The sequence below is a fragment of the Poecilia reticulata genome, chromosome 8 (assembly GCF_904066995.2).
Source record: "Poecilia reticulata chromosome 8, P_reticulata-male-v2, whole genome shotgun sequence".
NCBI classification, from domain to species: domain Eukaryota; kingdom Metazoa; phylum Chordata; class Actinopteri; order Cyprinodontiformes; family Poeciliidae; genus Poecilia; species Poecilia reticulata.
In genome coordinates this window covers 6,219,639-6,243,327 of record NC_088837.1, presented here as the reverse complement: position 1 = coordinate 6,243,327, position 23,689 = coordinate 6,219,639, and the positions used below count along the sequence as shown (strand labels likewise).

The following is a 23,689-nucleotide window of genomic DNA, read 5'->3' as shown; positions in this document are numbered from 1 at the left end:
CGCACACAAGATGCAAAACACAGTCACCTTGTACACAGGTTTAGCTGCAGACGAACCAGTTTTGCCTCGGTCTGTTCTCTGTGTACCATGCATGTCGTTGTGCTGTGATGACGGGGCTAATCGGGGGGGGGGAGGAGGGGGGTCCGCTGCTGCATTTCCACTGCAATCAAAGCAGATTTGAATGATTTACGGCCTAGCTGTTACTTGCTGTGATATGATTAAACTCGGCTCGGGAAGATGGAAATTGGAGGATGCAGGAAATACCCTCTCCAAACTGGCTCCACCTCCAGGCGTCACTCACTATGAAACGGCCCAATCAGAGAGGCCGTTTATTGCATTTCTCCTAGCAGGGGAACAGTCGCACTTTACAGTCACGTTTTAGTTAATTAAACTTGACTTATTGGCCCGGGAGCAGAGCAGGCCCAAGGCAGATGCGAGTTAAGCCCCCGCACTACCGCAGGGGCCAAAATAACACCAATCCAGCATGAATAAATACATATATTTAAAATAATATTGAACTATATCAATATAGTTCAATATTGTCAACTATATGGACAAAATGTCTGTATTGTTATATAGTTGGTACACAAAAATATACATATTAATCTCTTCTCTGTTGTTGGCTGCTGCTGCTACTGTTGGGAAAAAATGATATATCAAACTTGTTAACTTACTGTAAATTTGGTGTTTATGGGCTGAAGTTACTTTAAAAATAAAATAGTATGGAATGCTTTAATACTACTCTGCATCTCAAAAGCCAATTTTTTTGTGGTTGTTACTCCTGCATGGTTAAAATTAAAGCTGCAGTATGAAACTTTTACACAAGCATGTTTTTTCCATACTCATTAAAACTGTCATATTGTGTCGGTATCACATGAGACAGATAATCTGTGAAAAAAAGGATATATATATATATATGTTTTCTGTTTTATCATTTATCTACCCGTGACGTTTGTTGTGAAGCACTTTGGTCAGCTGAGGAAGTTGCAAATGTGCTTTACAAATAAACTTTGGCTCGACTTGAGCACAAACGTGATTGGAAGCGCTAAGCCCCTCCTCCTGGCTCTGATTGGTTGTTTCTGCAGTTAGTACTGGGAGCACTGGGAGAAGGTAGAGGAGTTTTTTTTTCAGATAGTCTGTCTGATCATTATGATATAACTTTAACAAATATGAAAAAAAAAAAATATATATATATATATATATTTATAAAAGCTACATACTGCAGCTTTAATAGCCATGGTAACACTGGCATTATGTAAGATAATTACAAATCATGCTAATGATAACAGGTATCAGAGAAGCTAATAATAAATCATTTGGTGTTGACATGTTGTTATTGATGGGGCTCTCAAATGAAAACCCGCTCAGGGCCCTAAAACTGTTTGGACCGGCCCTGCCCCGGCACTGAAACGTAAATTTTTCCAGCTGCACTCGTGGAGCTCAAGTGGAAGTTGTATTTCCTCTGCATGCTGCATGGGTGTGAAATAACACTTTTTTTTTCTCTGTTTTTTCTCCTCTCTGTTCCCTCTCTTTGTTTATGCTGTGTTGTGATCCTCATCCACCTTGGGGTTTTTTTGGGGACTGTGCACCACTCCGTTTGCACCCCTCCCTCCACTCCACCACACCTTCCCCTCCTGTACCTTCCCACTCCGCTTCCCTCGTCCTCTCTGTACATCTGCCATGTCCGCCCCCCTCCTCGTTCCCCCTGCTCTCAGCGTGGTGTATCAGGATGGGTTTTACGGAGCTGCAGACTTATATGTAAGTAAACTCACTTCCGAAATGACACATCATCTCTGTCCCTGCCTTCACAGCCTTCTTTCTGCTCTGTTATTTTTGTTTTTTTTTCCTTTTCCCTCTTGGGGTGATTCTGCATGTGCATTCAGTCATGCGCCGCACAGAGCTGCCTGTATGATGGTGAAACTGCTCAAACGCATCAATAATTTGCAAGATACTTCATGCTGGAGGGCTTTTGTTGTCTGTAGTAAAAAAAAAAAGAATGGTGACACACACACGCGCACACACACACGCACACACACACACACTGATCTGTCTGGGTTTAAAAATAACATGAGCTGATTATGAGAAAATAAGAGATCATAGTATGGAGGATCTGAAACACCACTACAAAGGCTGCTTTGTGGGCGGATGCTGCAGTGCGCATCAGTGTTTGAGAGCGTGTGTAAGTGTGTGTAAGTGTGTGTGAGTGTGTGTGTATCCAGGTTGACAACGGCTGTTTCTGTTCTCTCTATAGACTAGTGTTACAGGACTCAGTCCTTAGTCCCAGATTGCCTCAGGTAGGGTCACCTCACCATCGAACCTCCAGTGTGCATTGTTTGACTTTACTACCTCCTCTGATCTTAAGAATCATCCTCTGATCTGATCTGGAACATGTCGTCGTCTTCTAGTTGTTGAGAAAAATGCTTTGGAGTTTTTCCTTTTTTTTCTTTTTTTTTTCTTCTACTAACTCACTGAATCTTTTCAGTTGTGGAAAAAGGGGAACTTTTTTGTTTGTTCACTAAACTATTACTACTAAAATATATATGTATATATATATATGTTGCTTAAAGTTTTTGTCATAAGCTGTTCAAAAGAGAACGTGTTGGCTGTTCAGGAAATAAAATTAAAATTATTCGATCTTCCCGTTGGCAAAAATTTTATTTTTATCCTTCATTTACTGTTGGAGGTTTTTTATACTTGCATTAGAGTTACTGTGCTGGTCTCAGTTTTTGTAAAATAAATTTTACTGCTAATATTTTTGAGTTCCTTTTAATCAGCGGTAAAAGTAAACAAAAAACAAAAAAAAAAACACAAAATTACCTGTTGCACGATTATTGGCGGCCCTACTGAGTGCATCTAGCACAGTGGTGTCCAAACTGGCAACTTATTTCATTTTATTTATTTTTTTAGATCTAATTGCTCAACAATTAATAAATTTTTTAGGAAAGCAGTATAGCATTAAAGATCCAAAATATTAAAGGGCTTTCAGCTGTTGCATTATTAAAAGAAAAACAGGCAATTTCCAAATTTTTTGCATCAGCCTTTTCATTTCATTGGCCAAATTTTTACTGTTCTTGACTTGTGATAAAGAGATCAAACAAAGTAACTTCAAGGGCCACAAATGATCCCTGGGCCACACTTTGGACACGCCTGACCTGGCACTAACGGGTCGAACCGAAGCTGAACTGTTGACACGAAATTTTTGTCACGAAGCAGCGACAAAATGATCTAAACTCAGCCGTTGGGCTCCACCATGCGGAGTGATTCAGTTTTCTTCTAAAGCATTTCAACACCTTTGAGCCAGGAGCGTCCCGATCCGATATCTATCGGAAATCAGTCCGATATCAGATGAAATATGATTATCGGACTATATTGGTCTGTATCTAAAATCTGCGATAACGCTACTTGACACAGAAATTGTAAAGCAGCCAATCCAGGAGCTGCACTTATTTTCCTGGACGCTGATTGGCTGAACCCCCAACAGCGGAAATAAGGAAAAACTGTAGATATTAGCTTCTGCGGCGGTGCTAAGACGGCTTCCGTTTGCGCATTAATGCACAATAATACACATCTGTTGTTTTAACTATTAAAATACAAGCATTTTTTTAGAGTTGAGTCTCAAGTATCTTCTTAATTTAACTCCTGGTGGGTTTTCCTAGCGCCCGTGAATATCGGCGGTCCGTTTCATGCTGCATCCAGACCTGCAGCCTCTGTGCTACAACTGTGACCGAGAACTGTTCACCGTTTTTTTTATTCCCCCAATACAATTATAGCTGTGTTACAAACACAGCTCAGCCATCTTTTTTTCTTTTTTTTCCCCACTTAACCAGTGATGTCTGTCCATTTAGAGATCTGTGGTTTGGTTTAGCGACATTAGCTAGCGAGATTCTCTGTAAGCCTTCTGCCTCCAGGTTGAAGCGGAGAGCATGCGTTCTTCCTGAATTGACCCTTTCCAGGATAATAAGCCAAGCATGCGCTGATCAGCTGCTGCATGCGGGCCTACTACGTCGCTGCCACCCCCTTCCTCCTGCTCCCTCCACCCACCTTGAGAGCCCCGCTCCCTCCCATTAATAACCCCGCCTCCTCTTCCTCCTCCTCCTCTTGCTGCTGCTGCTGCTTTTTGTCCTACAGGAGCCTCAGAGAGCGATCTGGTGTTTCCTTTCTCACATTCACCTCAGGTTCAAATGCAGTGGGGGTGTTGTTTTTTTTTTCTTGTTAAACTCTGAATTGTAATTCTGGGTCATGCATGGAGTCTCGGTGCAGAGGGATGGTTTTGTTGTCTGTCTGGGCCTGTGTGAGTGTGTTCTCACTTTGTTTTCCATCTTTTCTTTTATCTCTTTATTTGTCCTCAATCCCTCTGACAGAACACCGTTTGTAACATGAATCTGATCATCATCAGCGTAATGTTTAGCCACCATTAGGCTATTTTTCTCTTCATCATTTGAGTCCTCTGTCTCCTCCGCTCAGAGTTTTGCTTTGTTCCCTGAGCAGAACATTCTGTCTTCCACCTTTTTCCCTCCTTCCCTTCAGTGGTAATACAGTAATCCTGACACTCCAGTGACCTCTGTCTCTCCCTCTGTCTCACACTGACACATTGTGCTTTTTTTTTTCCTAAGTTTTGATGTATATAGTTATTTTTAGGATACAGTGAGGCTTTCATGTGATAAAATTCGTTTTTTTTTTTTCTTTTTTCAAATGATATCATCTGTTCACAGTAGCCGCTTCCTCCTCGGAGTCATGCCAGTTAGTTGTGTGTGTGTATGTGTGTGTGTCTCCAGGGAGGCTATCCTGCTGCTGCTGCCGCCGCCGCTGCCGCATATCGCTACGCCCAGCCTGCTGCCGTAACCGGAGCAACGGCTGCAGCTGCCGCCTACAGTGACAGGTGAGGCCGGCCCTGACGGCTGCACTGCATGACCAAGGACTGGCTTATCCACAGATGAAGATGGAAAATTATTAACGTTCTAACCTTTGTTTTTTTTGTTTTTTTGTAGTTATGGGCGGGTGTACACCACAGATCCGTACCACGCTTTAACTCCAGCTGCTGCTGCTTACGGAGTGGGAGCCATGGTAAGGGTCATGTCTCTAAAGCAGAGATTTATTGCCACTTTCTTTTACCCAGTTTTTGTAAAGTTTGGATTTGCCAATACAGATTTCTCTTTAAGAACTTTTTCTTGTTTCCCATCCTGCTGTGAGCGATTCTTTGTCACACGCTGTGAGCCAACAGTCCTGCAAACAACATACGATTTTCTTCCATTACCTTCTTAGGTTAGCAATTAGCATAGTTAGCAGGATTGTGCTGTAAACATCAGCCTCGTTGCACATCCTCTAGAATGTTGATCGTTGATTAGTGCTTTAGCATTAGCAGTGCCCACCACAACTAAAACGCTGACAATATTTCCAAATCCATCATGGTCCGAAACAGACAGAAGTGGAAAATTCAAAAGAACAAAAGCTAATTTGCTATATTACGTCCAATCTTATTGGTTTCAGCTGAAGTCTGGCCCGCCTCAATTTGCTCCTTCATCAGTTCGATGAAACGTCTCCGTAGCGGCAGACGATTCCTTTTAAGGCACGAAACAACCAAAACTGGAAAAGGGCAAAATGACAAGAAACTCTTAACAGCAACATAATGTTATTCAAAAATTAAACAACAGAGGACCATTTTGAAATTAGTTTTGGCCATTTAGATGGTTTTACTGCTGGAACTAAACTAAAACTCAAGGTTATATCAAATAGGTATAGTTTATTTTATAGGTTTTGTACTAAAACCTATAAAATCCCCCGTTATCACAATGAAAGCTAACAGAATAGTGTAACAAATCGAAACAGAACATTTTCAGAAACCTGTGAAGATTCAAATAAATGTAGACTATGCTATAAGGCTCTAATTTTGTTGTTTTTGTGTGTCCTCTGTCTTCCAGGCTAGTTTATACCGGGCGGGATACAGTAGGTTTGCTCCTTACTAAAGCCACACAAAAAAAATCCCATCTAAGGAATTCCACTTCTCTCCAAAACTCCCTCTGAAGCTCCGTGTTTTTGGCAGGAGCCTCCCCTCCATTTTATCTGCAGGCAGACTATAATAGTGATAGCTCACTTCTTACTTTTTTTTTTCCAGTTTTGTTTTTTCCTCTCTCTTTTTTTTTTATTTTGTGGTCGTTGCCACATCACCAAAACCAAACTCTGCCTGTAATTTTTTCTGTCGCCGACATGAAACCAGTGGGGGGTAAAAAACATTAAAAAAAACTAAAAAAAAACCTGCCATGATGAACATCTCCCACGTATGAAGCCGGAGCCTGCTGCTGGTTTGAACTTCACAGCAGCATTTGGGATCATTTTAAGAGGGAAAACAAAACTATGGGACCCAGGCGGCGAGGGACCTCTGAAACACTACAAATCTTCTTTTTTCTTTTTTTTTCTCCCCATACGAGCTGCCCTGTAAAACCCAACCCGACCCACTTAAACCCACAGCTACATTCAGCACCAAGTGTAACATTTTTCTCTCCCGGTGGTAGACTGAACTGCGACTCTGAACTGCCACAGCATTAATGTACAAAGGTACTTTTTGTTTTTAAACACTACATTTACAGCTACACACAGCATAGATCTGCTGCAGACATCTTTTCTGGCTTAATAGTTAAAACAATAATGAGAAACAAAAAAAAAAGGATGAAACCAAGTACTTGATTCAGGATATAGGATTTTCTTTTGTTCTTCGTTTCATTTCAATGATGGAAACCACTGCTTCAAACTATATCCCACTGCCTTCTTTGTCATTTCAATTCAGTATACTCGAGAAAACTCAAGAAGACGAGATAATCAGTCCTCCGATACGTTTGAACGTGACAAGGAAAGATACGTTTTTCTGCATTACCTCAGTTGTTTGATTTACAACTCGAACAGAGATGATTATTTCCTTCAGCGGACGTGATTCCAGTTCATTACGAAAGTTTGGCGCCTCGCTCTTGATACTTTATTTTGCTTCTTCCACAAAGTCAAAAAAAGAAGAAGAAGAAGAAAAAAAAACGGACTCTGTACATTTTTGTGTCCCAAAACCGCCAAGACATTCCAGCTACAGCGAACGAGCATTTCGGACGGACGTGGATGCGACAGGACTCAAAGGAAAAGCGGGAGCAGCTACGAGGAAAACATTTCAGTTCTGTTCCTTCTTTCTTTTGTCTTTTTTTTTTTTTTTTTTTTACACTGCAGTTCCAATCCAGCAGCATGTAGAGATCACAGTAATATAATGAAGTAGGAAAAACAACACAAAAAAATAGGATTTCATCAACTAGTTTAGTTTAAAATTCATCATGTTGTGGTTTTACTTCCGGTGACTCTGAAGGCATCATGGAAACGACTGACTAACCACTTCCACACCTCCATGAATCTCGCTATTATTTGCCTTTCCGTTTTTTGGGGTTCCAAAGATTTCTTTCTTTTTTTTTTTTAAAGACAGCACATACATTTTCTTTTTGGTCTTGATGTATTTCTTCTGTCTTTTTTTTCTGTTGTTTTTTAAAGGCTTTTACTTTTGCAATATTTACCCAGCGGGTCGCAGCTGTAGGGGAGAAACGTCATCAAGGCAAAAACGACAAAAGTGTTGAAGGTTGCAGTGAACATGGTTTGAATTTGCTTCTCACCCTTAATTTATTGAGGTTTATTTTTTTGGTTTTGTTTTTTTGGAGGGGGGCACACGAATGCAGCGTTAGATGTGTAGACGAAGGAAATCGGAGGAGGTAGAAATGGGTCCAGTGCCGTCCGCGTTGCGTGAACGATGAAACGGCACGTGGCGGTGAAGGCGAGAAGCGGCGCCCGTCAATCATCAGCTGACAGAATGACAGCGTGGGGCCAGAGGATCGTATACATCTGAACATCCCGCATTCCTTCGATGCCTAAACGTATAAAGTACGCAATGTTTACACGTTGAGTACACATCAAAATATCACGCGTAAAGTATGTGTTAGCAGCACGTCAAAACAATACCTGTTGTTTACGTGACTTTTTGACGCGTATTCGACGCATGTACATCATTTACTTTACACGTCGTTTCCACGTTGCATATGCGTCAAAGTAACGCAAAATGTTCACGTGTATATGACTCTGCTGGTGCTCCATAGGAGGATTGGTACCAGCGCGATGCGTGATGTGCCGTGTTTTGTTTTTCTCATGATTGTGAAAACCGTGTGCAGTTGGTCCAACGAGTATTTCTTGACGAGCATTACCTCTTTTTTTTTTTTTTTTTTTGTCTTTCTGTTCCTTACAAGTATTATCAGAAGTGTTGCTATGCATGCTCTTGCGAGAGAGAAAGGTGTCGATCTTGTTTTTTTTTTATTATTATTTGTGCATGAATTCAAATCCTAGTGCTGGAGGAGGATGGGAGTGATAACGGCGCAGGAAGTGGGGAGAGCTTTTGCGATGTGATGCGCTGCGACGTGACTGACGGGGAATGTTAGGGAAGGTCCGGGGTGAAGTGTTTAAGGCTCAACGGGAGGCGACAGGAGCGCTCCGCGTTAATCTGGTGAGGAGGAACTCTCGCCTGTGCCTCTGTCGTCATGGCGAACTTCCAGTCATTTTGGATGAATACTTCAGTTCGGTTCCAACTCATCTGAGGTCGGATTCCGGCACACCGAGGGAGAGATCCCCCCCCCCAGCCGACGGATGCTTGTTTCGAGGGCATGAGGTGTTTGCTTGTTCTCATATCTGCTAATTGGGGCAAATTGTGTTTGGAAAGCGTAAAAAAAAAATAATAAAAGATGAAACGGATTGATGCGAAGGAAGCAAAAGTTCTCCTATCCAGCCAGCCGCCAGCCCAGTGGGAGTCTGTGTACAGCGGTTAATAAATGGGTTTGAATTGCATGTGAAGGTTTCTTTTCTATGTCACATGCTCTTAAAAGCTCATTTATCCAAGTGATTTTTTTAAATAAGTGAAAGTAAATAAGTGTATTTTCTCATGATGTTTTATTTTTGCCAGCCTTGTGTCTGCCTTCTGTTTATTCTCTTCATTATTATTGAATGTATATAATAAATAAACTGTTTGGTTTTTATTCCGGTCTTCGGATGCTCTCATGTCTTCTCTCACGTGTAGTTTTGGTTTGTCGCCTTGCAGAAATATTCACACATCTCGAGGTTTTTGTTGCATTTCGTCACATCACAACTGCACACTTCAATCTGTATTGTGATTTTATTAGAGGTGCACCGATTGATCGGCACAGATTTCCTTCATTTTGGTAGATCGTCCGATACTTGCATGTGAAACCGATCTTATCCTACCTCAGGAAAGGTCTGAAAATTAACCACTGACCCCTTTTGCTTTGCCAAGACTTGAGACATTTGACTGACGGTGCACCAGGTTATGTCTGCATATGCTCAGGTAACTATAGTAACTCCTTTGTGGCCCACTTAACCACTATGCTGCTATATTTAGCAGCTTTTCAGAGGTGGAAAAAAACTCTAGGTCAGACTTTTTCAAAATCATGATCGGCCAGAACACAGCAATCGGTGCACCTGTAGATTTTATGTGATAGACCGGTACATAATAGACTGTAATGGAATATTTCAGGTCATTTAGGTTGTATGTAGTTAAAAAGTCTTAAATTCTTATAATTAAAACCTCAAAATGTGAAATGTATTTCTAAAAGATTAGTTTTTGAATATGCCATATTTTGTCACAGAAGGATTATTTGACTTAATTTTGTATTTCTAGTTTTTATTATTTTTTGTCTCGCTAGACCTTTGTCATTTTGAGTTTCACGCAGATGAATCTTCGTTATGCTGACTCGATGCTAACGAGAATTGGCTAACGCTAGCTAGCTTTTCTATCATGGTGAAGCACAAATTTATCTTTAAAGAAAAAAAAACATGTTTTGTTTAAACATTATGGGGGACTGCAACAGACTTAATTAGGAATCTTAACTGCGCCAAGAACTTTCCAGAAAGCAGGTGAGTAGCTACAATTATTTGAGTGAGGGGGGCGGGGATACTTTTTAGGAATAGTCTTACAGCATTGAATTTTTTACTTGGGTAATATTAATATGAAGTATCACAACTTTAGCGATTATTTCGTGATTATATTTTATATTTATACAAATTTCGCATTCTGTTTTTTAAAAATTTGCATTTTATATATTTGTCTGCCCAATTACGTCATTTAAAAATATTGCACTACTTGAGTAGCTTTTTACATTTAACGAATTCTTTACTTTTACTCCAGTAATTTCAGTTTTACTTGAGTAAAAAATATGTTGAATTAGTGCTACTTTGGGGTTGTCAGCCAGAAAATGGGGAACTTTAGCTTCCTCGAGCCAAGATGATTGATGGAAGCACAATTGCACTGGATTACAGCGGCTGGCTCGCCTTGCAGAGGCGTTCCCCTCTCCGCTTGTGCTCCCCCGGACTGAAATCCTCTGAGCGATAAGCGGCTCCAACCACCTCCAAACTTTTTCTCATCGCTGCCGAGGGGAAAACGATCTGGAACAAGCTTTAATTGCATGTGGAGCTAATGGCCGTAAATGGGTTGGATGTGGCAGGAAAACTCATATACTTGCTAATTGCTCTAATGCACAAGAGGCCAATTGCCAATTTGATGGCACGTGCTTTTCTGAGTAATTGAAGTTGGGGTAATTGGAAGAATAGATTGAAGAGCATCTGATAAAGAAGAGGTGGGGCGTACCGTACAAGGGATTGGGTTTATTGAGGTTAGGAGATGGCCCTGGTGTGGAATAAATCACTGCGGTTCTCAGTGGATGGAAAAATGCGATTATTTAATTTAAATCACCATGTATGCTGCTTTAGTTGGTCGCTATGATGAAATTTTCTGTCAGTAATGCGATAACTGAACTCTAATAGCGGTTCCTGTTTCCCTGTAGTCCCTTGAAATGCCCGTATGTCGCCATCTGGTGGTCAAACTGTGTCACTACAGTGTGAGAAAACAGTAAAACTTGTTTCATTGCACAACGATTTTTTCCCCCCTCCAAGTGTTAGTTGCTGTTAATTTTTGAGCGTGGTGTAAAGCTATGAAAGAACAAAATTAAGTTTCTCAGAAATTAAAATGACATAAGATCAGGTTTTTACTGAAAGGTTTGTTCTGCTATATAGTAGCTGCACTGCACACTTGGCCTCTTGTAATTAAGTGCTTTATTATTTTCTGATAAATTAAAATGTGTTCATTAGATGTAAGCCAATAAGACTTAAATGTTTGAAATGTCAATCTGCCTATATTTCAGTGATATTAAATGGATTTCACTTCTTGAATAGAATTACCTGAATTACTTTTTTAATGATCGCATCTGAGCCTGTATGCATAGATCATAGTGCAACTGAGCCTCTGTAAAATACCTTTTTATTGACAAAATATTTTATGTTATAGAAATTGCAACTTGTCGGCAGACATGTTTCTGTGTAATCCTAATTTCAGGGTTTCACCCTGAAATCTGCCCCAATTTTCTTAATTTTGGGCAAACGGACGGTACATGTGATCTCATCCACCACTTAACAATAGTCACCCCACTGTTGCCAAGTTAGTGACTTTCTCACTATATTTAGCAACTTTCAGCCAAAAAAAAAAAATTGTTATCTACAGGTCAGGCTTTTTAAAAATGCAATCGGTGCACATCTACCTAATCTACCTTGTGCAGGAACAACCACAGAACAGCAAAACTGTAAATCTCATGTGAGAGGATTGTAACTCGGTGAAGGCACACTCAGTCCCGTCCTGTCGTCCGTTTCGTTTTGTCTCATCCCGTCTCTCAGATCCCACCTCACGTTTTCATCTCACCCGTTGGCCTTTCTCCTCTCTGACAACCTGCTCTTTCACCTTCGCTGTGATGGTTTCACGCCTCCTTTATCACCTCGGGGGGCTTTTATATACATCTCTGATCAGAACAGAACGTGACTACATATAACGACAGAGACTCGCTTCCTCTGCTTTCCATCCGACCTCATCAGGTGTCTGATTCCCATTTCACTTACAGAAGCATTTCATCTTACGAAACAAAACACCAACAATATTTACATTTGCACATATAAACGTCCATGACCTTTTGGTCTTGCGGTGGATTTTCTGCGTGTACATTGGTGAGCCATGATGTATTTTTATTCTTCTCCGTAGTATTCGTCATAGGGTTGATTGAAGTTGGTGGTCTGAGGGCGAGGGATGGTGTAATCCTTGTTGGGGTCGATCTCCTGAAAGACACAGGGATACTCTGGGTAAGCGGTGTGTTCATTAAGTTTATTGCATTGCTGAGCTGCTGAGGTAAAAAGTCTCAGGGTGGAAATGTGGAGAATGTTGTTTTTTTTTACCGTCATGGAGAAGCCTGACTCGTAGGGGGATCGCAGCGCTGGCTCAGCTCTCCTGCCTGAGGGGGGAGGAGACATGATGCAGTTTGGGAAGAATCAGGTCAGCGTTTGCAGTTCATCATAAAGATACACAGTGCGACCTGAGCAGAATGATGGCACATTCACCTGCCCAAACTCAATATTTGCTCTGTTTCTTGCAGCTTTTATCAGCAGAAAAATCTATTTCCTCAAGGAAAACATACCCTTTAATGCCCACATACACTCAGATTTAGCATCTCCTAGTAGAAAATAGCTCTTTGCTTTTTTTATGGCAGATATTTTCATATTTAATACGTTCTATATGTCATAAATCATAATCATGCCATAAATGCTACCACAGGGCTATTTGCATTCGCAGGAGGATGATAACCATTCACAGCAGCAGCCCAGTGCAGGGACAAGATTCTCTCAGTATCTGGAAGGAAAAAGACTGAAAGCTGTATTGACAAGGTCTGGACCTGGATTCATTTTTTATTTACTTATTCACTTTTTATTTGACCAGTCAGAAGAGACTGTTAATTTGGACAGTCTCTTCTGTCCATTTTGGAGCAACCTAACCAGAGTTTGGACACAATTTGAGAGAGAATCTGTGGAAAGAGCTAAAGATTAAGGTGATGGCAATGAGGCCTTCCGAATTTCAAAACTATGAGCTCATCACCAGAGATAAATTATCAAAATACCAGTGGAAACTACAAAAAGCTGCTTGGCAAGAAGAAAGGTTTGATTGGTGGTATGAAAATAAAGACTATTTTCCACTTACTGTTAGAAAACTCTTAGGTAAACGGAGTAAAATATGTTAAATCATATGAAAAATTTTGAGCTCATACGGAAATATTTGTGGAGTTTCTTAAAAAAACCAGTAAACATCTCCAATCTGCAGTTTTTTATCCTGATTGTAGAGAATAAATGGTCATAACCCCATTGCTATGGATTTACACTGAGCCATATTTTAGCAGGGCTCACCAGAGCGATGTGCTTGGGCCCCAAAACATTTATATAATTAATGACTGTTGTTTTGCATTTTAGACATTTCCCAAGAAAATCTATTAATTAGCTCTTTTAATCCCTCTGATTTCTGCACAGTTGGCTAATATTTGACACCAACTATTGGCAAATGATGGTGATGTCATAGCCTGACCTCTAACCCAATGTGTTTCCCAATGCCGGTCATTAAAGCTCTCTTCCCTGAATGTTTTAGGTGTTTTTCTGCTTCAGTACACCTGATATCACTTGATGGCTGACAGGCTTTTCTTGGTCTGCAGTCATCCGAATCAGGTGTGTTGAGGCAGTGAAACATCTGAAACATGCAGAGCAATGTTGCCTTGAGGAAAAGAGTTGGGAAACACTGAGAGTCTAACGTAAGCTAATGCTCAACCACGTCAGATGCAACATTTATTTATTTTTTTGTGGGTTTCAGCAATTTGGTTCCATCACCATATGCAGGCCTGGAGGAGCAGCTAAACATTTTAGTGAAGATATTTTGAGAAATATCTCGTTAGTTCATCTGGACAGAACTTTTTTATTATACAGTGTCCCATAATTACCGTTAGAAGTTTGAAGCGGGCGTGGTTACTACGCTGATGTACGTTAGAGAGGTAGGATCTAGTGAGAACTTCCTGCAAGCCAGAAATAACTCTGTTCTTGTTCTTTGCAAGTAAACTTATTACGTTCTGACTCAGAGAGACGGCAAACATAAAATATCTTGAATTAAGGAAACTTGTTGGCAAACGCCTGAGCTTTCGATCTACAGCAGCGGAGGTCAATGCCAGCCTTCTATGCGTTTTCCATGTGTCCACGGTTCAACACCACTGATTCAAATGAATGCGTTATTTCCTTACCCTGACATTGATTTCCACAGAAGTAACGACCCACTTATTTAAATCAGGAGTGTGAGAACGGGGAAACGGCCAGTTAGCAGATCCCGGCTTTGCTGGGTGTACAGGAGAAAACCAGGGCTTTTTGGTAGCATGCGAACTGCAGTACCAAAAACTCCGTACTCGTATTGTCACAATTGTCAGTTTTGGATAGTTGGCTATATTAAATATAAAAATTGTCAGAAAACATCATAAATATTCATATTTGGTGTCAAACATTAACACTTCAAATTAAAAACTTCTAGGATTTTGTAATTCAATTCACACAAGAAAATCCAAGCAGGAAGTTGTTCCATACATTTTCTCTAACCAAGACAGAAGAATATAAAATGTAAAACATTCTGTTGCTACGACATAAAAGTGTATGTAATACCAGCAAATTACAAGCAAACTGTTTTATGGAGTTTTTTCCCTCCTTTCCGAGGTTGTCGAATCGCATGTTTGGAGCGTCTGCATTTGCTTCAGTTCAGTACGTTTCTTTCATCGTTTTTGTGTGAAGTTCCTTTAAAAAGTATTTACACCCTTTAACTTTTTTACCATTTCCTCAATTTAAATCTGCACCAATCAATGTGCAATATTGGGATTTTATGTGATCAGTCCTTTCTATGTTTGCACTGGATTTTATTTTGGGCATCAAAGTGGGTCAAACATCCACACTGCTCAGATTCTTAAGCAATGTCAAAGTTATGTTCCATTTCATTTTCACGTGATAATTTGTGTTGTATCACAGTGAAATACACTGAAGTTGGTCATTGTAATGAGACAAAATTTGAAGGGTGTGAATACTTATGCATGTTTAAAATAAGTTTGTTTATCTTTAATATGCCAATAAATAGGTAAATGGATATTATACTTTAATCTCCTCTGTACTACATCAAAAAATTTTATAATATTGTGATTTTAGTTTGAGCCTTTAAGTAAACTGATGTTATTGTTTCATTGAATTAAGACACATTACTAACAATAGAGAAATATGTGAGTCTTACTGGGATTTTTTGAAATGGTGATTTATCTTATTACCAGTATTTAATTCATATGTAATTGGTCATAAAAAAAACATAGACAGGCTGCAATTTTTAGTTCAAATATTTTCATCTCACTTGATTTGCTGGACTATGAATAAGTTCCAGGCCTGCTGCTTTGGACTTTGTACAGCTGAGGTGAGTGAGCCCAGACTAAAGCTGCAGGATAACAAATGCAGTTTGGATCCAAGTAGATTTAACAGATTTCCTAATCTATTAAATGTAATGAGTTTTGTTTCTGCTACATCAAATTGCTGAATAGAGAACAGAATCACAATTGAGAATCACTATAACCATGTCTCCATCTCACCTCTCCTGTTCTCGCCATCGGTCTCAAAGCTTCCGTTTTCCTTTCCTTCCTTCTGGCTTCCCAGTCCGGGAATGTCGGCGCTGGGGCTGGTCCAGCCTACGAAGTTTAGAGGAACTTCCTGCGCTGTGGCCTCCCCCCTGCAGAACAAGGCGGCTTGGGACAGGCCGTGCCCGACCACCAACACCCAGCCGTTTGCGACCAAGGCGATGCTCAGCACCGGGTCGTCCCAGACCGGCCGGCGATCCACCTCGGGGTTCCCTCTAGTCAGCATGGCGATCCACACCACCCAGATGCAGGCGGAGAGCAGCAGGGTGATGAAGAGCGTCGCAGCCTGAACCCTCCACTGCTGGTTTGTGGGTCCTGTGTAGCTGTAGCTGTACGTGAAGCAGGAGCGGCACAGGATTTGCATGGACAGGATCAGGCTGATCAGCAAGAGGCAGAGCACGTAGATCTGCAGCATGGCAAACTCCTTCTGGCTGTACTCGCAGGGTTTCTGGTCCCGCACCAGGACGATGATGAGCCACTCTGTGGAGATGATGACCTGCACGGCAAAGAGCCCCAACGCCACGCCTGGTTCCCCCCAGCCTCGAGCGGCAGTGAAGCCCAGCATCGCGAGGCAACGAGCCAGCAGGCAGGAGAAGGCCAGCGCGAAGAGCACCCCAAAGAGGAAGACCCTGGTGGGGCAGGTCTGGGGCGTGAGGCCGATGATGAAGGAGAAGGTGATGGCGAAGATGCCGGCTGTGGCCAGGAGGAACAAGGACATAGAGAGTATTGAGCCCCCGACTGTGCCGCTGCGGCTGTGCCGAGAAGACACGCAAGTGCACAAGGTCCAGAGCAGCAGGCCCAGAAGGAGACCTATACTCAACAGGAAGCCTGCAGAGGCTAGTGTCTCCAGCACGATGCCCCATGCCGCCCGGCGGTCACACAGGTACCTGTACTCTAGATTCAGTCCGGTTCCACAGCCTCGCACACCAGTCAGGTAGGTAATGTTTGAGGGAGTGGTTGTGGAGCTTATTGTGGTGTTGTTTTGGGACTGGCATGCGAGAGGGGCACAGAGGAGGAAGACAAGGGGGAAGAGAGATGTATGCTTCGTATAAGAAACAGCCATGATGGCTTTAGTAATCCACAGGAGGGCTCTGCCTTTCTTGATCAACTCTCTCTCTCTCTCTCTCTCGATGTGGCAGTTTGTTCCTGCAACAGAAAAGCACATCAGGCCATGGAGTCCAACACCAAAACATGACTTAACAGAGTCTGCAGCACAGCAGAGGTGAAAGAGGTTTCTCAGTCAAAGTGCAGGAACAGGGAGTGTGCGAACATGCCAGGACAAAGCAGAGCAGTGAGTGAGCCCAGACTAAAGCTGCAGGATCACAAATGCAGTACCGAGCTAAGATTGAGACAGTAGTAAAAAATAAAGCCTCCGACAGATCTCAAACGCACAGAACCCAAAAGATACTAAATATGTTTTAATAGCGACAGATTCTGTTGTTTTAGCTGCTGTTACTTCTTTGTTTCACAAAAGTTGTGTTCACACAGTGGACCACAATATTTGGTTCTCTAATTTGGAGAACTATGTCTGAATTATGTCAGATTTTACATAATAGTGCACCTCTGTGAGTGTCTCATCCTAGGTGCCATTTTTGTCCGGAGTGCCTCAAGGCTCAATTCTTGGGCCCATACCATTCTCCCGCTACACGCTTCCCCTCAGCTACATTTCACTGATATCTTCTTTCAGAACAAATCTGATTCAATTAAATTGTAAAATCCCTTTTTCTTGCTTTCTTATCTTGATTTAATCAAACGCTGGAAGCACTGAATGACCACAGTATCAGACAAATAAAACCTGATCTAATCATCTTTGGTCATAGTGATACTTGCAGAAGGTCAACTTTGGAACTGGTACCTTTCATGAAATCAAAAATCTGGGTGTGATATTTAACACTGATTTTGAATTTTATAACTGAGTAGATTCCATGGTAAGGATTGGTTATTATAAACTGAAGGTTTTATTCACAGATCCTGCCCCTCATGCTCTTTTTCTCTTTTTAAGATCACCTGTTAAGATCTTATTGCGGCTCTTTCAAACTTGATTTGATGTGGTCTGTCACGCTTGAGATTTAAATTCTGTGCATGTCAGAATGGAGCTCAGAGATGAGCAGTCCTGATAGGTGAGTGCCACTTCCTTCAGCCTGTAAAGTGAAGTCTTTGTTTGCCTGTCAGAGATTCAGAAATGACCTTTATGCAGATTTAATCCAGCCCAAATCTTAAATTTTAGCTTGACACTGTCCTGTTTCGGTCTTCTGATTGAATTCTGAAGATACCCTGAGTTTTACTAAAGTGATTAGTTGGAATGTTATAGTTAAGCAGCTCAGAGTTTTAAGCATGCGTTAGTTTGCATAAAAAAAAAAAAAATCCAACATGTTCACGGAGCACGCCGCAATAGGTCCATGCTTTCATCTTGCTCAGGTCAAATTCTAAAGCTCTCCTGACGTGTTTTTATTAAAATTGTAGGAAAAGATTCCTGTTTAAGTCTGGACAAATTTGTAATAAAATATACTTACCCTTTTGAGCTCTTCAAATCTTTAGTGTAGAGTCTCCTCAGTGTGTAGCCATGCAGCTCTTATCTTGCCCTATGTGCTCATATCTCTGCAAACACCAAGTAAAACGAAGGTGGTGAGGTCATGCTCTCGAAGGCTGGATTGTTTTGCCTTCGCAGCAACAGAAAACAGAAACCTGCACCCAGATTCATTCCTTCCTCTCTGACCTGCCCCTCTCAGGTCCCACCCTCAGAGTCCAGGTGGGGCTCGTACGCCTGGAAGTGGTGTTGGCTGCAGGAGTCACACCTCCGTACATCCAAACCCCGTTTCCCATCAGAATTTGCATCCCATTTGCTGATGGCGCTGGCGCTCGATCCGGATTAACCAGAGAGTCTGGGGTTGAGTGTTGAAACACGGGCTCAGGAGAGATGAAAATTACAGAGTCGTGAGGAACGGCTTTAAGGTGAGTCCAACTGACTCACCCCCCGGTGTCACCGGGATGCAGCCGTTGCCTTAGCTACCGGTGAATCACGACAACAACATTGGAAATCAGTTTGTTAGCCTTGGGGAGAGTTGCAGTAAGACCAGAGAATACCTTTAGACTTTTGTCTCTCTTGAGTCCTTGCAAATCACTGCAGCTCATGCCTGTACAAGCACATCGCTCGTACGTTCAGGGCGTGTTAAACTCGGTCTGAAGTCAGCCTGTAGCTCTAATGCCAGAAAAGCAGTTAGGCAAGCTGGGAAGCGCCTGCTGCTTGATGGAAATGTCAGTATCGGGACGTTGGGGCGGTTAGCCGCGAACCCATGGATCCTTTACAAACTCTGCTGCCTTTAAATGCCACAGCATAACCGAGTGGTGCCGCTGGCCATATCCACCTGCTCATGGCTGCTGTAATTACTAGTTTCTGCAGGGCAACGTGCGCTCTAACAGGTTGTTATGATCAAAGACTGTCATTTTGTGCATTACAAAAACAGCCTGTTCAGGTGATTTCACTTGGTAGCAGCAGGAGAATGTTGTGAGATGCAGCTAATATTCTGTAAATGAGCCATTTACAGATAACACTGCATGTTGCTCCAATTCTCTGAGTATCATTGAGCATTATTTATCCATAGATGTTTATGTCATGCGCACTAAAGCACTTAAATGTTTCAGATCATCAAACAAATTTGAACAACAGAAAAAGATAACTTGAGGAATCCAGACGAATTGGATCTATGTTTAAAGTTCTGAAATGAACCTCTGGTTGAGTCTCTTTTGGAAGCAACAGCATAAATTAAGCGTTACTGTACAAATATCAATCGGTCTTTGTGGATAAAGTTTGTCTCACTTTACTGTGCAGAGTTGTTTTCATTCATCCAATCTGACTGAACTACAGCTACAGTATGTAACTTTTAGAGAAAATAATTATAGTATGACAACCCATCAGAGTCTAAACACATCTTAATACGGTCAGTCACACTCCATGTGCTCTTAGCTGCGCTACAGCTAGCAGAGCCTATTGAGAATGCTGAGGCTCGTTAGTATGGCCACCAATGACGGCAGATAACCGTTTTTCTGTGGTGGTAAGTTGTTTCTCTGCCATTATCACACTGAGTAGCAGATACATTTGGGTTGATTGACAGTGCCAAGACCCTTCTCCTGGCTCTGATTGGTTGTTTTTGGTTGGGAGTGGTGTATTTCTTCAGACTGCAATGATAGCGCCAGGAGGAGGAGGGATTGATCTTTTCACAGATTGTCTCATACTGTCAGAACTTGGTGACAATCTGAACAAACATTGAAATTTTTCTTTTTTTCTTTTACAAGAGTTGACCCCAGACTCATTAGATCACTTCAAGGTTTTTGTTTGTTTTTGAGGTTGGTGTGGTTTGGATCACTGGCTGTTCTCCAAAACCCAAGTTTTCATTGGTTTAAGGTCAGAAATTGATGTCCTGACATTGTCCCGTAGGATAACCACCCCTGATGAGCAGAAATCACAGCTCCATCAAATACTGCAAGTCTTCAATCACACTGTCACTGCCATGTTTGGCTGTTGGCATGATTTTCTTTTCTGTGAAATGCTTTTAGTTTTTTGCCAAAAGACATATAGGTCAATTTTTGGCTTTTCGGTGAACAGAATAGTTTCACAAAAGTCCAAAGGATGATTAAGATGTTTTTGTTAAAAGTGAGAAGAACCTTTGTTGTTTTTTAGTAAACATTAGTTTAAATGGTTGGGTTTCTTCTCTGACTTGCTGGATGAGTGGTTGATGCAGTCTTGGAGTAATTTCTATATTTTGATCATTCTTCAGAAGATTCACCAATGTTCCATGGTTTCTCTATTGACCTGCTGTAGATTTTCCAGACTGACAGATTTAAATGTTTTTGCCATCTCTTCTTGATTTTCTTTAGATTGATTCTTTTTAAAATATTTGAATTTTTTTCATGTAATTAGACATGCTATGTTGTCATTTTTTATTCTTATTTGATTCTTGAGGTCTGGTAGAAATCATGTTTGAGTATTTCCAGTAAAATTGAACCCAATGAAAATGTGGCTAATCACAGTTTAGTGAGAAGCGCCTGCTGCTTGAAATGTCAGTATCGGGACGTTCGGGCGGTACAAGTAATACAGTTTCATATAAGGTCAGTTCAGATGGCTTTTTTCCCTTACTAAACAAAATAGTCATTTAAGTCTTGCTCTTTTGCAAGGGAAATGACTCAATCGTAACTATATTCCAAGAAAAATCTAACATTTATAGTTTAGCATACCACCAAACCAATGTTTTCAGTATATTAGCTTTAACAACAGCAAAGACTGACACAAATGCTGAAAATATACACTTTACTGGCAGCTATCAGTACACACCAGTTCACAGTACATTTTCTGTAGTATTGTGCGAACACAGAAAAAAAACCATAAAGCTTCTGTCTTTATTTTCTCTGAGAGGGAACTGGGTTCAGACAGCGACAGGAAGAAAGGGAGGTGGAGTTCATCCTCCATGATCGTGTGAAAGTGCGTAGTAACTTTCACCCCTTCCAGCATGGTTGCACGCTCTCCTTGGTGCTGAAGGTAGCATCGGTCACATGGAGCAAAATAAACACACGCACACACACACGCACACACACAGGCATTCACACACCATTTGACGCAAAAGAAAAGAGGAGGAAAGTACAAAAGGAAGGTAAAAAGGTTCACGCCGAGCAGAGATGTTATTTACATTTTAACAAACAGCTAGAAGCATTAAATAAGGGCTAGTGTCGAGCTAGCGTTTGGCTTGCATCCGTTGCCGTGGGTACGGAGGGGCAGGGAGAGCGCGGGAAGGCCGAAGGAGGAGAGAAGAGAGGCGGAAGAAGAAAACTGCTCTACGCGGCTGTTGGGAAGGGAAAAGGTTCGTGGGTTTTTTTTCTCGTCTTCTCATTTCAAGTACATATACTGTAAACAGTATCATATATTAATAATAATATAAAAGTAATAATATCCACTTAGTGGAATAAAGTATGAGGTAGTCAGACGAGAGGGCGTTAGGGGGTTGGCCGGCAGCCTTATGGCGGCCTGCCGAGCCGAGACGGAGAGGCGGCCGGGTGCAGAGGGGCGGACGGAGGAGAGGTTCAGGAAGGCAGGAGGCTTAGATGATGCCGTATTTGGCCAGGTCGCTGAGCTCCATGTCGCCGAAGGCTTCCCATGGGCACACCACTGTGATGTCTGTGCCAAGACCCTCCATGCCGGGGATGTCGTCGCCGAAACTGCCGAAGGCAAGAAAGGTAAACCGTCAGATTTGCTTTCTCGTGTCTTTTCAGATAGAAAAAAAAATACAAACAATTTTAGAGATTTTTTTTATTTTTTTACCCCTTCTGGCCTGGTTTGGGAGCCTTGCTCTTGAATGTGCGAGTCTGCCTCTGCTTGAACTTGGGTGGGCCCTTCTTGGGAGTGGTGGGGCCCGCGGCTCCACCGGGGGACAGGGCGCTTCCTGCTGGTGGACTGGCGTTCATTTCTGAGGAAGACAAAGGGGAGATATTTTAAGCCTCTGGCTTCTGCTGTCCCGCTGTAATCCTGTTTCCATCAAACTCTTAATGCCAATCAGGGCAGATTTTACAGATTAGGCTAACCTGATGGATTAGCTCTAATCCAACTGCAATCCTCAGACCACTAATTGTCCTTCTCAGTGTGAAAACGGAAAGCAGCCTTCATTCTTAACCTCAAACCTTCTTATTAGCTCTTTAAGCTCAACCTCCCAACCTGCAGAACCCAAAACCTGTTTTGGTTTTCTAACTTTGGCATTAGTATGACATTTCATTATTTATCAAGTTTGATGATTAGAACCTACAAAGTACCTCAGATACTTTCTATCTGACTGCTGAGACTGTAGGGAGTGAAAACACCCCTGTTTCATCTTGTTATTTAACTCGAGCAGAAGCACCACCTGCATCAGTAAATAGCGGTGGAGAATCTCCGTCAGAATACTGCAGAGATCTCGTTAAGGAGGCTCAGTGATGTGAGGACACATCATCAGCCATCTGCTGCTTCTCAAGTCAATCTGCTTCACTTTGAGCCTTTTAAAGTCCAAACGCTTCCAGCTGCCTTTTTCAGTTCTCTGGTAGTATAGTTTAAAACTTAAAAAATTTTCAAGCAGCAAATGTTAAAAAAAAAACCTAGTTCTATCTCCTTGGTGTAAAGTTTTGCCGTCGCCTTTTCCTCTCGACTGTTTTGCTAATTTTGTGACATTTTTCTTTCCAAATCTACATCAGTCGAGGAAACAAAGCTAGTAACATCAGTCCGGTCTGCTCCTACCTGTTGTTGTTGCAGGTGTCCCACGGAGCCTCTGGTCACCGCTTCTTCGTTTTGCTCCATCGCCTGCTTTGTGCTTTTATACCTCCATTCCTAATCCCCACATCCCCTGCTTATCAGTCACATGGTCGCTGGTAGAGGTCAGCCAAATTTCTCGAGCAACCCAGCATCTTCTTCTATCCCCCCCCCACCGCCCTTGTTTCCATGGCTTCGCCCGGCCCAGCCCCTCCCTGACTTCCTGCCACAGCATGGAGAAGAAGAAGTGCTGGCTGCTTGGAAAACAATGTCAGAGATCAACCTGGAAAGATTTTTATCCGGCTTACTCGTCTAAACCTCGGCACGCCTGCTTTTAGAGCTGCTGAGAGGAGACAATCTACTGCTCGCGTTCCTCGTCCATGTGAGCCGCTGCTCACACATGTGAGGCGCTGGGCTGTGGGTTTTATTGTGGAACCCAGGTAGAGAAAAGCAGGATTAAAACCTGGGAATTTAAACAAAATTCAATAGGAATCTTTAAAAAAAAAAAAACTATAGCTCCGTAAGTCTCGTCTTTGGATAAACATTTAAATGTTTGGATTTGAAACAATTATTGACAGATGTGATTGGATTCTGAGATTTATAACTTGTTAAACATTTCTAGGTGTTTTACCAAAACTGATAATTGCACTCCACATTAACCTAGAGTGCCTTTCAGAAGTTAGAAGCCACATGTTTGGCGTTAGACCGAAGCAGAATATGAGACCCAAATAGATCTGGTATTTTGTCTACTTTATTTGTTAAATGCCTCTTTCATTTGATCCTTTATTGTTTTATGTAATTGTGCTGCTTTGGTCAAATTCTGTTGTTTTTTTATGAGCTACATACA

General features: G+C 41.8%; 3 protein-coding genes across 7 annotated transcripts in view; 1 reads left to right on the top strand and 2 right to left on the bottom strand.

The window, feature by feature from the left end:
* LOC103468414 (RNA binding protein fox-1 homolog 2-like) overlaps positions 1–9,038 on the top strand; it is a 64,711-nt gene extending 55,673 nt beyond the window's left edge. For 2 of the 4 annotated variants that reach the window (XM_008415486.3, XM_008415490.3), the window contains 4 exons: positions 1,716–1,758; positions 4,776–4,879; positions 4,989–5,064; positions 5,919–9,038. In XM_008415486.3, the coding sequence (XP_008413708.2) occupies positions 1,716–1,758; positions 4,776–4,879; positions 4,989–5,064; positions 5,919–5,963 (268 nt within the window). In that variant the 3' untranslated portion in view covers positions 5,964–9,038. Of the gene's footprint in view, positions 1–1,715; positions 1,759–2,251; positions 2,295–4,775; positions 4,880–4,988; positions 5,065–5,918 lie in introns of all 4 variants that reach the window. The other 2 variants (XM_008415488.3, XR_014088529.1) reach the window with 2 other exon arrangements.
* LOC103468413 (retinoic acid-induced protein 3) lies at positions 8,312–18,515 on the bottom strand. 2 transcript variants are annotated; one of them, XM_017306274.2, is made up of 5 exons: positions 18,295–18,515; positions 18,092–18,176; positions 15,534–16,724; positions 12,292–12,347; positions 8,312–12,174 (listed from the first exon to the last, which is right to left on the bottom strand). In XM_017306274.2, the coding sequence occupies exons 3-5, from the start codon at positions 16,639–16,641 to the stop codon at positions 12,085–12,087; spliced, it is 1,254 nt and encodes a 417-aa protein (XP_017161763.2). In that variant the 5' UTR covers positions 16,642–16,724; positions 18,092–18,176; positions 18,295–18,515; the 3' UTR covers positions 8,312–12,084. The 2 variants fall into 2 exon arrangements, with proteins under 2 accessions (XP_017161763.2, XP_017161762.2); XM_017306273.2 differs by having other exon boundaries at positions 18,092–18,515.
* Positions 18,516–20,869: 2,354 nt separating this feature from the next.
* pde6hb (phosphodiesterase 6H, cGMP-specific, cone, gamma, paralog b) lies at positions 20,870–22,937 on the bottom strand. The gene is made up of 3 exons (XM_008415484.2): positions 22,831–22,937; positions 21,889–22,033; positions 20,870–21,785 (listed from the first exon to the last, which is right to left on the bottom strand). Exons 2-3 carry the CDS (start codon positions 22,029–22,031, stop codon positions 21,668–21,670), a joined length of 261 nt encoding a protein of 86 aa, XP_008413706.1. The 5' UTR covers positions 22,032–22,033; positions 22,831–22,937; the 3' UTR covers positions 20,870–21,667.
* Positions 22,938–23,689: the final 752 nt, after the last annotated feature.

Coding starts and splice junctions, on each gene's coding strand:
- LOC103468413 (XM_017306273.2), bottom strand. CDS start 16,641: ATGGCTGTTTCTTATACGAAGCATACATCTCTCTTCCCCCTTGTCTTC. Junction 12,348..15,533: donor CGATGGCGAGAACAGGAGAG/GTGAGATGGAGA, acceptor CTCCCCCCTCAG/GCAGGAGAGCTGAGCCAGCG. Junction 12,175..12,291: donor AGTCAGGCTTCTCCATGACG/GTAAAAAAAAAC, acceptor TGTGTCTTTCAG/GAGATCGACCCCAACAAGGA.
- pde6hb (XM_008415484.2), bottom strand. CDS start 22,031: ATGAACGCCAGTCCACCAGCAGGAAGCGCCCTGTCCCCCGGTGGAGCC. Junction 21,786..21,888: donor CCCAAACCAGGCCAGAAGGG/GTAAAAAAATAA, acceptor TGCCTTCGGCAG/TTTCGGCGACGACATCCCCG.